The 15,169-nt window shown below is 33.2% G+C and overlaps 1 protein-coding gene across 2 annotated transcripts in view; it reads left to right on the top strand.

Annotated features, from left to right (window-relative positions):
* Positions 1–1,829: 1,829 nt before the first annotated feature.
* LOC145688348 (protein Wnt-16-like) overlaps positions 1,830–15,169 on the top strand; it is a 320,140-nt gene continuing 306,800 nt past the window's right edge. The window contains exon 1 of one of the 2 annotated variants that reach the window (XM_081762490.1): positions 1,830–2,293. In XM_081762490.1, coding sequence (XP_081618616.1) covers positions 2,217–2,293 — 77 coding nt within the window. In that variant the 5' untranslated portion in view covers positions 1,830–2,216. The remainder of the gene's footprint in view (positions 2,294–15,169) is intronic. The other variant, XM_081762489.1, reaches the window with a different exon arrangement.

Raw genomic sequence — 15,169 nt, 5'->3', positions numbered from 1 at the left:
CTACTGTTACTTACCAACACATATAACATTTGTTATTCATTTTTATGTATGCACTTACAAGTTGATCAATTAACTTTCTACCAAAGATATTGGGGGACACGTATCCCTGTCCTTCCACAAGAGAGGCCCGTAGTTCCACGATTATAACCGAGGTTAGAGGAGATGGTGTTAATGAGATAGATGCTAATGGTGAAATGGAGAAGGAGGAAAATGGGAGAACCTCGGTGTTCGTACAGTACAAAGCAGAGCCTACTTGGTGGGAAACAGGAACCGCAGTCACCAGATGTGAGCGCTCTACCATTGAACACCCACTCTACCACCGAAAATAATATTATTCGTACTAACACACGATTTTGCTTGTAGTCATATATAATAATGTAGGCCTATTATTATTACTATTATTTTCTTGCCTTGATCTGGGAGACCTAGTTCCGATTTCCGACGGGAGCTCAAGTGGTTCGGATTTCACGTTAAGCTGTAGGTAAATGCTTTATATAACCTTGCTGCTGAATTCGACGCTAAACTCAAAGTCAAATTATTATTATTATTATTATTATTATTATTATTATTATTATTATTATTATTATTATTATTATTATTATTATTATTATTATTATTATAGAATCTTTTCCCCAAAAAATTGCATCGCCCAATGGGTCCCAGTGTCCTGTGTGATTAAATTCAGTGCTTCTAAAAAGTAAATTCAAATACTGGCGTAGCATCTCAACATGAAATAATGTTCAACCCTTCTCTTTCTCCATAACGGGGCGAACCAGCGTACCACCAAAGCATATTAATAACTAATACTAACATAAGTAGTACGAAACACCAACGGCAGCTCGCGTCCCACTCCTGGTACGAGTACCACAGGTTGAGAAACGAAATAAGAGGGCACATTGTGTGATGTTTTAGCCGTAACTTTTTAAAGAAAGCCTTTAAAAAATCACATTTAACTTTAATATAGGGTAAATATTTTGTTCCTTGAATGCAATTGTTGATTTTTTTAAAACACAGACGGAATACTTTATATATATATATATATATATATATATATATATATATATACAGTGGCGGATCCGGGAAATGATCAAGGGAGGGGCTAAACTATAGTTTACCGTTTTATCCAGTGTAAAAAAGGATTGAAGTCCATTTCATCCAGTGCATACCTGAGGGTCAAGTGGTTTGGTAACAAAATAATAAAAAAAATATTATAGCTTCTTTCTTTAAAAAAAAATAAAATGTGGGACACTTAACTACTACTATACTATTAAACTACCGAAACACTGAAAAAAAAGACTCAATAAATATGGAAGTGCATCGTAATATATAGGGTCTATTGTCATCTTTAAACTTGACTTTCATTTGCATAAATGAATCCCTCAATCTCGCGTCTAAAATAGATGGAGAAAACATTGAGTTGCTACTAGTTTTCTTGAGTTCGATTCCAGAAAAGAGCATGAACATTTTATGGATGTAACTTCCAAATAATAAGATTATACATTATCCAAGAATCCGCCTTTCCTCTTCTAGCCTGTTTGAATGAGGTGGCAAACAAAATATAGGTTTCCTGTGGGAAGGTGTTCACGTGACGGACTTCTACCACATTTTGTCAGTTAGCCAGGAGGTCTCTTAAAAAGTTTGCCGACAATCGAAGAAGGAAAAGAATACTCCAAATGACAGCCGCCCTGTAATGAAGCATATCGGTCTCTGGTAAAACCTTCAGTACTCGCCGATCTGCAGTGTGCAATGGGGAGGAGTTTGAGGCTTAGTTGTGAGAACCAATGGGAGAAAGCCGGCCTCTGGAGTTCCCCTCTCGCCTCTCGACAAACCAGTGTCTGTAATTCTGTTGTGGCAGTGTGCGTGTTGAACTAGAGAGTGCAGTCTTCGCGTTCCGTATCCGTGACCAACGTGTGACCGACCGCACCAGAGACTACACGTGATGAAGACAACCCGACTCACTTGAAGCGGTGAAGTTGAAGGTAGAGAAAAGTTTGGAAAATAGCTGCGGCTGTGCTTTCGTCAGTATCCGTTCTAATCATTTCTACTTTTCGGTCAGTGTCTTGTTTCCAACTGCAGAAGATGGCGACAAGTGATTCAAAAGAGGATTGGTGTTCCAGTTGAAAGCTTTAGGCACAAACGCTTGCCCGTAAACAAGTTACGTGTCCCTCACCCCGCCCAGTGTGGTGATACTTCTTCAAGGCATTCCAGACTTGAAAATGAGAAACCTGGTAGCCCTTTGTGTTTCACTTGCTACATTTGGGATGCTCGTCCAACTGGCCGCGGGAAACTGGATGTAAGTTATTGTTCCCCCTTTCCATTCTCAATTTAAAGTTTTTATCCCAAGACATGAGCAGGAGCAACCCAATAAAGTAGTATAAAATGTGCAGTGTATGATTAAAGATGATGATCTTTGGGGTCTGTCTGCTTTTAATATTACAGAACTAATTCCTTTACGTAATTCTGCTTTGTAATTTCCATTGTTATTTTTCTGTTCTTTTTTGCCAATACAAACAATGTCTTTTCCATATAATGACAGGTGATGTTAACATTTTGCAGAAATGAAGAAAAGAAAAAGTACACGCGTCTGGATATAAAAATATTCAAATAAGAAGTACTATAAAGAAAAGATTAAAAGAAACTTCACAAAAAAGAATCTCCTTTGCCGGTTTAGTAACCTTGCATAAGAAAAAGTGTTGCCAACCTAAAAGCCAAGATAAATCATTGTCTCTATAAATTAATAAGCATTTCGCAAATGAGTCATTAGACTTCCTTTATTAAAAAAAAAGAAAAATATTTCTTCTGACAACAAAACTACTTTCTTGGAATAAATCTGTTTAGTAAATAGATCGAGGGTGTATATTTATAACTTCGCTTATAAGTATGTCTAGGTAGGAATCACGAAACACTTGGACCCGGGACTTTAGTTTGAATTTTGTTCTAAACAGTCTAGTAGATTTATTTTCTTTTTATTATGTTGCGCTGAAAACATTAGTTTATAGCACCTCACTGAAACCAACATAATTATTTGTAATAGAAAATTGTTAGAGTTTTATGTAGATAGTTAGATAAAATGTATTGCTTGGTACCTGTTTCTTTCAAGGACGGTTGATTGTGTTGTGCGGTTATCCAGTCCGGACATGATATGAGCTCAATACACCTACGTGTCTTCATTTCTGAATATTCATTTTGATGGATGAAACTCAATCGAAGAAGGATGAGGAAAATATAACTTGTTTCTACTCAGATTTGAAAATAAACAAAAACGTTCTTAATATGAAAGTTTCACATAGAGATAATATACTAATATGCATTGAGAGCGCAAAAGTTTAGCAAATAAATTGTTTTCTAATTGCATTTCGAGGCGCGTCTTCTCTGACCTCATTTCTAGCTTTTTTTTTGTGCAAGACAAACGGAAGAACGTAGCAAAGCGCCCGCTCCTCTGCAGGGTTACGAACTACAATCTAAGCGACTCAAGATCTCAAAGAGCGTTCCGCTAGTCCACATGGCAGCCACGATTCGCACGTGCTCTTAATATATCTCTTGTTTCATGAGACAAAGCACTGGCGCTTGAGACATGTTCGTTTCTCACACTCCATAGCTATCCATACAGCTTCTTTTGACACCCAAAGCTATATTACCCGTTGTTAAGAGTCAAAAATGTATACATTAAAAGTATAAATGCATGCCTTTTCCTTAGAAATTGCATACAAGGTTTAGTTACCAGATATACTAACGAATTTTACGTTATGCATCATGTCGGAATGATAAAAGAACGAAAGAACGTACGACAATACCAACGAAATTATGTTTCATAAAAATTGTCTTAAAGTTTAAAATTTGTTTCCAGGTTTATTTTTTCCTTATATATATATTATATAGAGATGAAGGGAGAGCAAGAAATTGAGGCATGTACGCTCGTTTTGATACACTTGCTGTCCTACGAACATATCTATTTTGTATTTATGAAGGAGTAAATTACGTTATTCCAGTACAGTGAGTAGAGTTGTTGACGCAAAATTTCTTCCATGTAAATAACTGATCGTGTTATTTGTGTTTACATGTTTTTAAAGCTCATTTTACATTGAGAGAGAAAAATGCCGTTTTTCGCATTAATCTTGAAGAAACCGTGAAGTCAGTCTTAATAATAATTATAACACGCTTGGAAATTTTGTCTACATTAGTGATATTTATTCAAGAAAGAACTTTTTTCTAACATTTATTAGCTTGATATGACTAGTCAATAATAAACAAGACAAAAAATAATATTTAAAAAAAAATAAAAATGAATGTCCATAAAATATTTAATTGAAGATCACAGTTCATGTAATATACGATGTAGAAAATTATGGGGTAATACGAAATTGAAGGGAAACGGAATTCATTTAAAAAGCATACTTCCCAAAATAAACTCACTCCGTAATACTAATCCTTACTGGTGTTGCAGTACGGAAATTATGAACAGCCAAAGTAATACACTGGTGAACATACATTTTGATTTTATACGACACGACATCATGTGAACACGATTATAATGCAAAGATCATGACTAAAAATTGATATTAGGTGAGTTGTTTGTGTTAATAACCTGAAGGGACATAATTCTTATTGTTTTAAACATACATGTTTCATATACACCTGAATAAAAGTAGCAAGAGGTCGAATTATCTTGCCATCTTGCCATCTTCACTTATAATCAAAACTAGAAAACAACCCACTCGCATTATTTACTGGTGAAACTATTGCACTGAGCTGCAGCAATTTTTGTACTTGAGAACGATCACGAGAATCAAATAGGGAAATCAATAGCCGAGTTGGAGAGAAACGAAAAGAGCAAACATAACACTTGAAAGAATGTGATAACAATTTAGTTAATCATGCTTTTCCAGTGGTGTGCTTTGTAGCTTGTATTTATAATTAAGTTCTCGAGTTTCTTTTGATTACGTTGGCTATTTTATTCACCCGACAGTCGAAATCAAATTCTAAATTGTCTCGTAAGTCTAATGTTAAGTTTCAAACAAAGTAAGAAAATTGAACAGATAAAATATTGCACGATGTTTAGCAGAATGTATACTGTGGTTTTGAAAAACTCCAATAAATCCAGTCAAATCGAATCGTACCTTTCAAACAACTGAAGCTCATTCAGACCATCACCTGCTTTTAGTGTTATTGATGCCTGTTATAAAGCACCTAAAAACATTGAAATAGTTTTATAAAATTAGGAAAAAAGTTTAAACTTGACTTTAGTTAGTTGTTAGTTTTAATTTTAATAATAATAATAATAATAATAATAATAATAATAATAATAATAATAATAATAATAATAATAATAATAATAATAATAATAACAATAATAATAATATAAACATAGTTTAACGTGTAAAATTTTAGTTAATACCTGCACTTCGAGTTGTTCATTTCTTGTTCCCTTATCCACCAAAAAGGAAAAAAAAGTTTGATTTCGTTAACTTATATTTTATTTCAATTTTCTTAAAATTACTTTTTTTTAAAATATTATTATTTTTATTATATAACTATCAATTATTAGCAGTCTATGAAAATATTTGTACCACAAAGACAAAACATCTATTCACAAAATGTAAGGATTATTTGCTATTTTAAGCTTTAATTGGCTTTTTCCTAGATAAATTTATCTTTTACCAAAATCATGTCAGAAATAAGTTCAATAGTGCATCATAGTGTAAATAAAATAAGTTCAATTTTATTTAATGTAAAATAATTATATTTTTAATTAATAATGATAGATTTAAATGAATTAATATTGTGTATTATATAAGTGAGAACCTTATAGTAAGTATATGAATTTCTAAACACTCTGAGAACGCTATACAGAAAGCTTACGAAAAGAAATTTTCTGTTCGAAGTGGTCACTAACTGCATAACAATAAAACATATGTAGAAATGTTTACGGGGTCCGAAGTGAATAACATAAACATGTTACAATGAATAGTTAAGGAAAATCGTTATGAACATTTGATTTATATCTCTCATAATGATGCATCCTCTTTGCTGTTATGTTTCAAGGGTGTTGTAACAAAAGCTAGTCAGAATCGAAAATTTTGCTAAGTTTGAACAAATACAGGCGAGGAATTTTCGACTCAAGTGACACTATAATCTGCATGAAAATTCAGCGATGATGTAAATCCATATTATGTGACACATGCAAATACGTAAAATATTTGTGAATTGCATTTTCTTGGTTAGTTGGTTGTTCTAGTGTTTAAAATCCCTTTCAGCAGCTAAGCTATATGAAACGTGAACCTACAGCTTAACGTGAGATCCGAACCACATGAGCTTCCACTGGAAGTATCGTAATTTGTGTCCCGTATGTGGATGCAATATGAAACCTCTTACTTGTTTATCACTACGTAATTATAATTTATACTGTTTTGATGGCAATAAATGATCTGTAAGGTTGTGCGTTCCACCCATGCTTAGTTCCCTATTGACAAATTGTGTACTAGTATGCAAACATTAGTTTACCACCACACGTAATTCAAGGCGTCGTAAAATGAGGTAATACTAAGCAATTTAGAGAAATTAGAGAGAGCTATAATAAACGAGCGCATTCCAATGTTTTGGTTAAGAATTTTAATAAATGCTATGAGGTAACTAAACAGTCAGGAATTTTAACAATTTTACCCAAATTCGCTGACATTTTAAGAAACTTGTTGTTATATGACAAAAGCAAATTTACATGTTTGATACATGTTTGATACAAAATTTTGATTCTTATTTTTTTTATTCCATGATTTATGAAAATAGACTAACGCCTTTCATGGGAACTGATTGAACAAATCACTTTTCATCATTCCTCATTGCTTGAACAAATAAAAATAATCAGTTTTAGTTGTCCGCATAGGCATCATATAAAACAACGTATCTTTATACTTTAACCTGTCCACACGTACGCACATTAAAACATAACTATTTATTTAGACTATTGCATGTCTTCGTAGCTTTTATCTTATATTACATACTCCTACCAACAATGAAATAGTTTTAGGTAACGGAGATAAAATATAAACGCGAGCAGTATGTAAATCTGAATAAATGATTTTTCTCATCTTAGTGATTTGTACTATTAGGAAAATTCCAAGCGTTTCCTAGCGTCTCCTCAAATATGTTTTATTTCCTAGCGATGTTTAATCTTAACTTTCTCGTATATCGAACAGGAAATAATATTTTAACATTGGGAAATTATATATATGTAAGTAGATTAATTTGTCATTTTGAAACTAGTTTCTGTCTATAGAACTGTAAATTGTAAGTGTTGCATTAATTTTCTACAACTGCTTCATAATATCTTCTTTGCAAAGCAGAAAAAAGTTTTCTTCTTATTAGAAACACTGTGGAATACTCACATTTTGGGCCCACTTTGTTTCTTTGCTTTTAAAAAAAAAATGACTATGTGGAAATTAAATAATATATTTGATAACTATCATTTTTTCTTTTCTCCCTTGAAGTGGATTTAAAAACCTCATAATTATCAGTTTTTATTTTAATTTATTGATGTAGTTCAACTTGAGACTCAACTCAAGCCATTAGTATCATTTTGGAAGTAAATTACCTAAAACAATAATTTCGCATCAATAACTATACGCTATGTAATGTAAAACTAAAATATAAAGAAAATTATTTCTGTCAAACTCCAATGTAGTATCTTCTTCTAGTAACTATACTGGAATAGTTACTAGCGACCGCAATACATATGTTGTTTTACAGGAGTCAAAGCATCATATTGGCTTGGTATGTTAATTCCTATATCATTCCATTCCATTTTATTCAATTTTTGTGAAGGTGATTTTAGAGCTACAAACTGCAGTATACTAAATGAGTATGATTAATTTTGTTTTAAAAAATGAACAGTTCAAAATAAAATTGATTCGTGGTTCGATGATTAGACTTATTTACTCATTCTAAGCTATTCTTAAGATATTCTTGTCAAATCGCGCGTCATTGAAATTGAATAGCCCATTATATAAAACTATGTTTGTATTTTGATATTGCTTGTGTCACGTACACAAAAAATGCGTGTATGTAAAATAACAATAAGAATAACCATGTAATGTGTTTTTAATTTTGTTTAGGTTTATCAAACTGCTCAATAGTTATTTAAACATAATTTTCTTCAAGTACAACGAACTATTAAAACAATTATTTTTTCTTACAGTAACGCATAACCCCATACTCTATTTTTGACACGGGTAGTTGCTAAATTTGTTTCATTTTATTGGATAACAATCTCAATCATCAAATTGCTTGAAATACCTGTTGTTTCTTTTCACATACAGTAGCCACTTGCACAAAGTAGAAAAATTGGTTTATACATTAAAAAAACAGAAGATAAACGTTTAATAGCGGTTTCACGAGTAGTCCAATGTACGAGACCCTCCTGGGAATTCAGAATTTTCGATGATCATTCAGCATCATGTGATAAGCAGATAGGCACTTGAATGAAGATAAAGATGCAAAAAGACCAGGTTTTTTGGGGTGGGCGTATTGTTTTCCCATATAATGCCGGCTTTTAAGAAACGGAAAATGTCGCTATTTTGACTTTTTACTACTTCCTTGCTCAAGTACCACTTTTTGCCTATTGTGCATTCTATGATTAAGAAAGTGTGTTTACAACACCCAGTACTTTTGAGTTCTAAGTTCGGTCGGTCTGTAGCTGGTTGTCTTCACTGGTTTTCATACTGGCATTGCAATTGGTCCCTGTAGGCATAATTAATGCAACCAACATATCCGAAATGTCGCTTTGGTTGCCTAAACATTTAACCAAGTACCTGCATGTTATATGTTACTTTATATGCGTGTTTTACTGGTTGCTTAAATTCAATCTACCGAGCAAGGAAAACGTACTATAAACTAAGAAACAGATATAAAACCATGTTTTAATTTGGTATAAATCATGCTTACATCTAGTTCTTCATTGGGGAAACATTTTATTCTGAACTTCAAAGAGTTAAGTTTCCAATAAGTCATAAATGACTGTTTAGTGTATGACATTATTAGTTTAACATTATTATTTACATAATACCCATTCCTCTGTTACATCGTGGTAAGATTTTTGTAATAAGAATATTTTAAGTTTTAAATAATAATTTTGTTCCATAAAATCTATTACAATTTCAGAATAGTTATTACTAATACACTAAAAACCTTTTCTAAAACATATTTCATTGAACGTTAATCTTAAAGATCTAGAAACAACTCGTTGATACGAGAGTACTCATGCAATATTTGTTTCCTATCGAATGACCTATTTTCCTTCATTCTTGATTTTTTCAGTATTCTCTCTTCAGAATGCAATAATTAAATGCTATTTTCTTCGTACTATAATGAGGAAATAATCATGTAATACTGTTATTACTCCACTAAAATTGAAATATTTAATTAAAAATCCCAAGCAAAAAAAAAAAAAAAAAAAAACGGAAAAAAACTTAGTTATTAAAAACACTCTTTTTCGAGCCCTTGTAGCTTTAGTCAAAAGATAGTGATCTTCAGTTCAGAAGTTTGGAGAGAATGAGTTTGGTAGGAGATGGTACTGACCACTCTTTATTTACTTAGTTGCTTTTACTTAGTTAAACGTGCATCAGTCCTTCGCAGGCTGTATCACCTGGCAGTAGTGTTAGTATCTATGAGAAACTAAAACACTATCTACCGATTTCAAATTAAGAGAACACACTTTTCATATTGTCTCATCAGTGAAAATTGATATGGTACATTTCATTATTGAATTGCAGAAGAATAGATTTTATGATTAGTTACAAAGTTGACTGTGTCGAGCTCTGTCGGTTTCATTAAAAGTTGGTGAATTTAGACAAAAAACAATATTATTTTGAAACAAGATCTATTGTAGATTGTAAAATACACATTTCTAACGCAGAAACTAATGAAGCGGATAGGAGAAACATAATAGTAAGTCACATTTTCTGGATTTCGAGAAAATAAGAAAAGAAGTTATTATATTCCTATACAATTGAGTGCGATGACACATACCAAAAAATCTTCTCCTGCTATCTGTAGGTATTTTTTTTTTAGAATTAAGCTACATACACACTCTTCTGTGGTTCGATCATAAGCCATTCTAGGTAAATAAATTACACCGAAATTCGTGCTTTTTTTGAAAGGAATAGTGTAAAGATCATTTCTCATATTAACAAACATGATCGTATATTTGCAAATAGTGTTTATGTAAACGGTTTGCTATTCGCAGACTGTGTTTCGAGTGTAATTTGAATATGATAGTTAGGAAAGAAAGTCTAGTGTTTATTCTTTATTTATTGATGTATTTCTTATGCCTGTGACGATAGATTCAGATAAGACTGGTGTTGTTACTTTTTTCACTTTGCAACATGAATCCGTCCGTAATTTATTACTTTCTGCAAGTGCCCAAGAAATAAAACGCTTTGACCTCGTAAAAAAGAAGCTATTTGCAACTCAGCAAATCCGTCTATACTAGCAACAAACCCGTCTTCCAATGTAGAATATGAAAGATGAGAACTTAGTGCACCGACACACATGTAGTGTTTCGTGGAACCTGATGATTTTTAGGCAAGTTTTCATTACACATGTCTTAAGATGGAGATGAATTTACCCACATACCAGGTAATGTGGATAACTCAAAGAAAAGGCATGCCAGGAGCTTTAATAAAAATATGATGTAATTTTACAATATATATATATATATATATATATATATATATATATATATATATATATATATATATATCGTTAATTATATATCTCAAGATTGAGTAAACTTATTTCTTCTTTCTTCATTAATTTTAAATCTAAGCAATTGGGATATAGGAGTTTAGGTGAAAATAGATATACTGTATATGCTACATTGCATCAAAATCTAATAGTATTTATGGAAATCATTATAGAGAGTTGTTCGGATATCATATTACGATATGTGGAAACTCTCAAGTTGGGGTTCAATCTATCTTTTTTATCTCCTAGTTTTCGCTGATTTCAAATCCTGCTAACATAAAAGATTGGAAAAACTAAAATATGTACCACGTTGCAGCAAAAGTGAAGGTTTTTTTGAATGTTGTTGTATAATTGTTTTATCATAATACGTAGATATGCCAACTTTAATTTAAAATAAATAAATTTGTAGTTTAAAGGCCCACGTGTATGCTCTTTAGGCTAAAGAAGACGGATTAATTAATGAAACTGAATATTGCAATGAAATAATTGATGGAATGAGAATATTAGAGAAAACGGGAGAAGCTCGAGAAAACCCACAGGCACGATATTGTCCACCATAAACTCACATTACCGGAGGTCGAATCGGCGATCTTTCACAGCGAAAGTGAGCGCTCTTCCACTAAATCATCATGATCCCTGCACACCAGTGTTGATTTTACTCCAATTTTTTTCATAGATTTAAACCGCAAGCAATAAAGTTTATTTCAGAATTCTCAAAAACTGCACATCCTACGATCCTGTAACATAATATAAATTTTACGTAAGTTATAGCGGAACACACATACACAAATATGCTAAGACAAATGGTGTAAGCTCACTTACACTCGCTTCAACTACTAGTAGTGAAGCTTGCTATTAATGCAGGCGAAGTATTGTTATATTCTTTACCCTCACGTTAGCTTTATAAGGTTGTAATGTTAGTACGAGGGAGGACCCAAAAGAAACCGGACTTTCGTTTTAAAAGAAAAAATAATTGATTACATTTTTTACAAAATTCGTTCAGTCTCCTTCAAAGTACTCTCCATTAAATGAGATTCATTTCTCCTATGTTCTTTCCCACTGTTTGAAGCACCTCTGGAACTCTAGAACTTTTATATCGTTCGATGCGCTCTGCGAAGTTCTTTTTACAGCCTCTACTCCACCAAAACCTTTTCCTTTTAGATTTTGTTTAATTCTCAGAAAATGTCATGTTGTTCAAAAAGTTTGGATCACTTTCAATCTTATTTTTCAAGTCCTGGCTCAAATTCAGACGAATAATTTGATCCTGTGTGAGCAGGCGAGAAACCAACTTAGCGGCAACATGTCTCATTTACAAAACCTGACGCTGGCACGAGCTCCAACTCACTCCTGCCTGTTTTGAAATATCATCGATCATGAAACGACGAATCTCCCTGACTTTGGGGCAGATTTGTTCGATGTTTTCGTCGTTTCGAAATGATGAAAAGCACCCAGAACGAGCATGACCTTCAACACTCATCTCACCACACTTAAAGCGCCCAAACCACTCAATAAATTGTGTGCGGGTCATAGTATCCTTTCTGAAAGTTTTCGTTTCCGATTTTCCAAGTAGGAAGCAAACACACTCCTTGTTCCTTTGAATCTGCCATAACAGTTTCGCAGGCGGCAAACGAGAACAGTTAAGAAAAACAATAATACGATCAAACGTTCACCACCTACGCAGACACCGTTGTCCAGCTGATCTGGGAAGGTCTCTACTAGATCTACCTAGCAGGAGAATTCTCTACTACGCCTAGGAACGGGAGCGCTCTTTTAATCCGGTTTCTTTTGGGTCCCTCCTCGTATATCTTCAGTTCTTTTGTTAAGCGAACTTTTGAATTATACTCTTTGCAATACACAGGTAGAAGGATTATCTCAACAGAATTCGTTAGTGAAGTAATTACGTTAGCATTTTTTGGGTAACGGTGATTTAAATGGTGGCCATCCACATCCTATTTTATAGTATTGAAACAAAAAAAAAACATAATTGTATAACTCTAGAAGTTTTTTCATTGCACCGTTAAATGGTAGCAAATATTCTCTAGGGATTGACATCTAACGGTCGAAATTGAAACTTCTATACAATAAAAGACAAATTCTGACCAAAGCATATATCAACTAAAAATAACAACGCTATACTTTCGGAAAATTATATTGACCTTCGTCAAGATAATTTTGCCGAAACTGTAACGCTATTATTTATTACTTATGCTTTGGTCAGAATTTTTCTTTTAGTGTTTACAAGAAGTTCGAAAGATAAAATGAAATGATATGAAATGAATTTTTTGAGTTTTATGTCCCACGCTTAGGCCGGCGAGGATAAAGGAGGCGGTGATGATGAGTGATGAATGAAATGGTGGAATGAAGGAAATGGGAGGAAACGGGAGAACCCCGAGGAAACCCACGCACTCGGTGTTTGTCCACTACAAGGTTCACTTGGCGGGAGCAGGGGTTGAACCCGAGATCCCATGCATCAGAGGTGAAGGCTCTACCACTGAGCCACCGCGGCCCAAAAGATTAAATGAGTGGTATTCAGATGACACTTCTAGACGTAATCCTTTTCACTGTCTTGGCAGGGTTAATTTGTTTTGAAGAATAACTCTAAACTTAAAGGAAACGTAAACTATGTTTGATGATTTTTTTTTTTTTAATCGTAAAACATTCTACATTTGGTTGTCAATTCTCCCCTCGTTCGCGAGCTCAACACGAAGCAATAATCTTGGCTAGGGTCTTTCATATCATGCTTTATAGAAATTAGGAAATTTCTATGAAATACGTCGTTAAATATTCACTTATTCGAGAATTCAACGGATTTACTCGTTTCATATGGAGTAAAAGTGACTTTTGTATGTCAATTAAAAAAAAAAAAAAATTAGCCGAGATAATTGCTGTAGCTATCTATTACAAAGAACATAATTTTAAAAATGGCATCTATTTAAGAGTTATATGCGGAGTAACGGATGAACGGACATACTAACAACACAATATTATGAGTTTCACTGCGTGATCCTAATATTTCTAAACAGTTCAGCAATAACTTTATCCTGTGTGATTAAATTTAAGAAATGGAAGCAAAAATGTTCAGTTTGAAGGCCAGCACATTTTATTTAATTATTTACTCCCTGGGAATGACTAGTTTCAGCTCTGAGGAATAGAAGTGTCTCAGTGAAACTGTATACTCTGACCCACAAAGATTTTAAGAAATTTATCAATGAGCATCCTGTATGTTTGACATACACTAAATACACTTTGTTAATCTCTGTTGTTGCACATGGATTTAGGAATGATAAGCAATGATTGAGAACTCCATTAATATTTATTCAAAATCCATCATATCCTGATCATAGTATAAGACACTAATGTGATTTAGATATAGGGCTACTTTTAGCCCGCCTGTGTTACTTGTGCTATTACTACTGTAGATGCCATCAAAATTTGGATGTTTCTAATACTGTGGCGCCCTTGATTTGCAACACTGAATATAAATGTTAACATTGTACAATGTTGTTCAATACGTAGATTTGAAATTTGTAATAACCTGACGTAGTGCAATTAAAAAAAATGCAAGTTTATTTTGGGTTGGTGACATTGTTAACTTTGTGGTATTACAGAGTACATCAAACAGTGCTCTTCTGCAGATATTTGCATGGTAGAAAATTCCAGCGTTTTTCGTCTATTAGTTAAAAAGTTACAAGAGCATATCAAAATAAGATGACATATATTCAATTTTTCGACATCTTGAAAAGAACTATCAGATTTAGAGTTATTGAAACTTTGCTCAACTGTAAGACCCAATTCTCCGTTAAGTGAATTTTCAATTTGCGTAATGCTTGAGGAAATGACGAAGGAAAAAAATATAGAGATAAAAGACCTCACCGTGCCCCTCATAATTAATTACAGAAGCAATAAAATGCACATGATGGACGAACACTGTGTGTGAATTTTGTCGAGGCCTTCCTGTTTCCTCTTACTTACGATATTCCATCATTATCATCCATCTCATTATCACCGTCTTCTGTAGCTCGGTACATATTCGTGGGACGTCAAACTTAAACAGAAGCAAAATGCACATATGATGTGTTTAACACAAAACATTATTCCACATCTATAATTATATGCTATACATTTCAACGATATAGACCTCCTTACGAGATACAGACTTACTAAGGTATTAGTTGTGAAATGATCACTAAAATATGTCCTTATTAGTCTTTAGTTCAACTACTTTTGTAGAAAATTTGATTATCGTCTGGTTTCATCAACAATAATGCTACAAGCATTAATATACTCATTATGAAGAAGAGTATCTTACTAGGGATGTACTTGAACCTGAACCCACAAAGTGGGGGCGATATATGTATTTCCTGAAAGTTTGAGTCAAGGTAAGATCAAAACCGGTTACCAAAATTGGGGAGGTCTCGTACATTTCGCTTGG

This window comes from Thermobia domestica, chromosome 6 (assembly GCF_964235325.1).
Source record: "Thermobia domestica chromosome 6, izTheDome1.hap1.1, whole genome shotgun sequence".
NCBI lineage: Eukaryota > Metazoa > Arthropoda > Insecta > Zygentoma > Lepismatidae > Thermobia > Thermobia domestica.
Note: the sequence above shows the minus strand (reverse complement) of the source record. Positions and strands in the feature narration are given on the sequence as shown.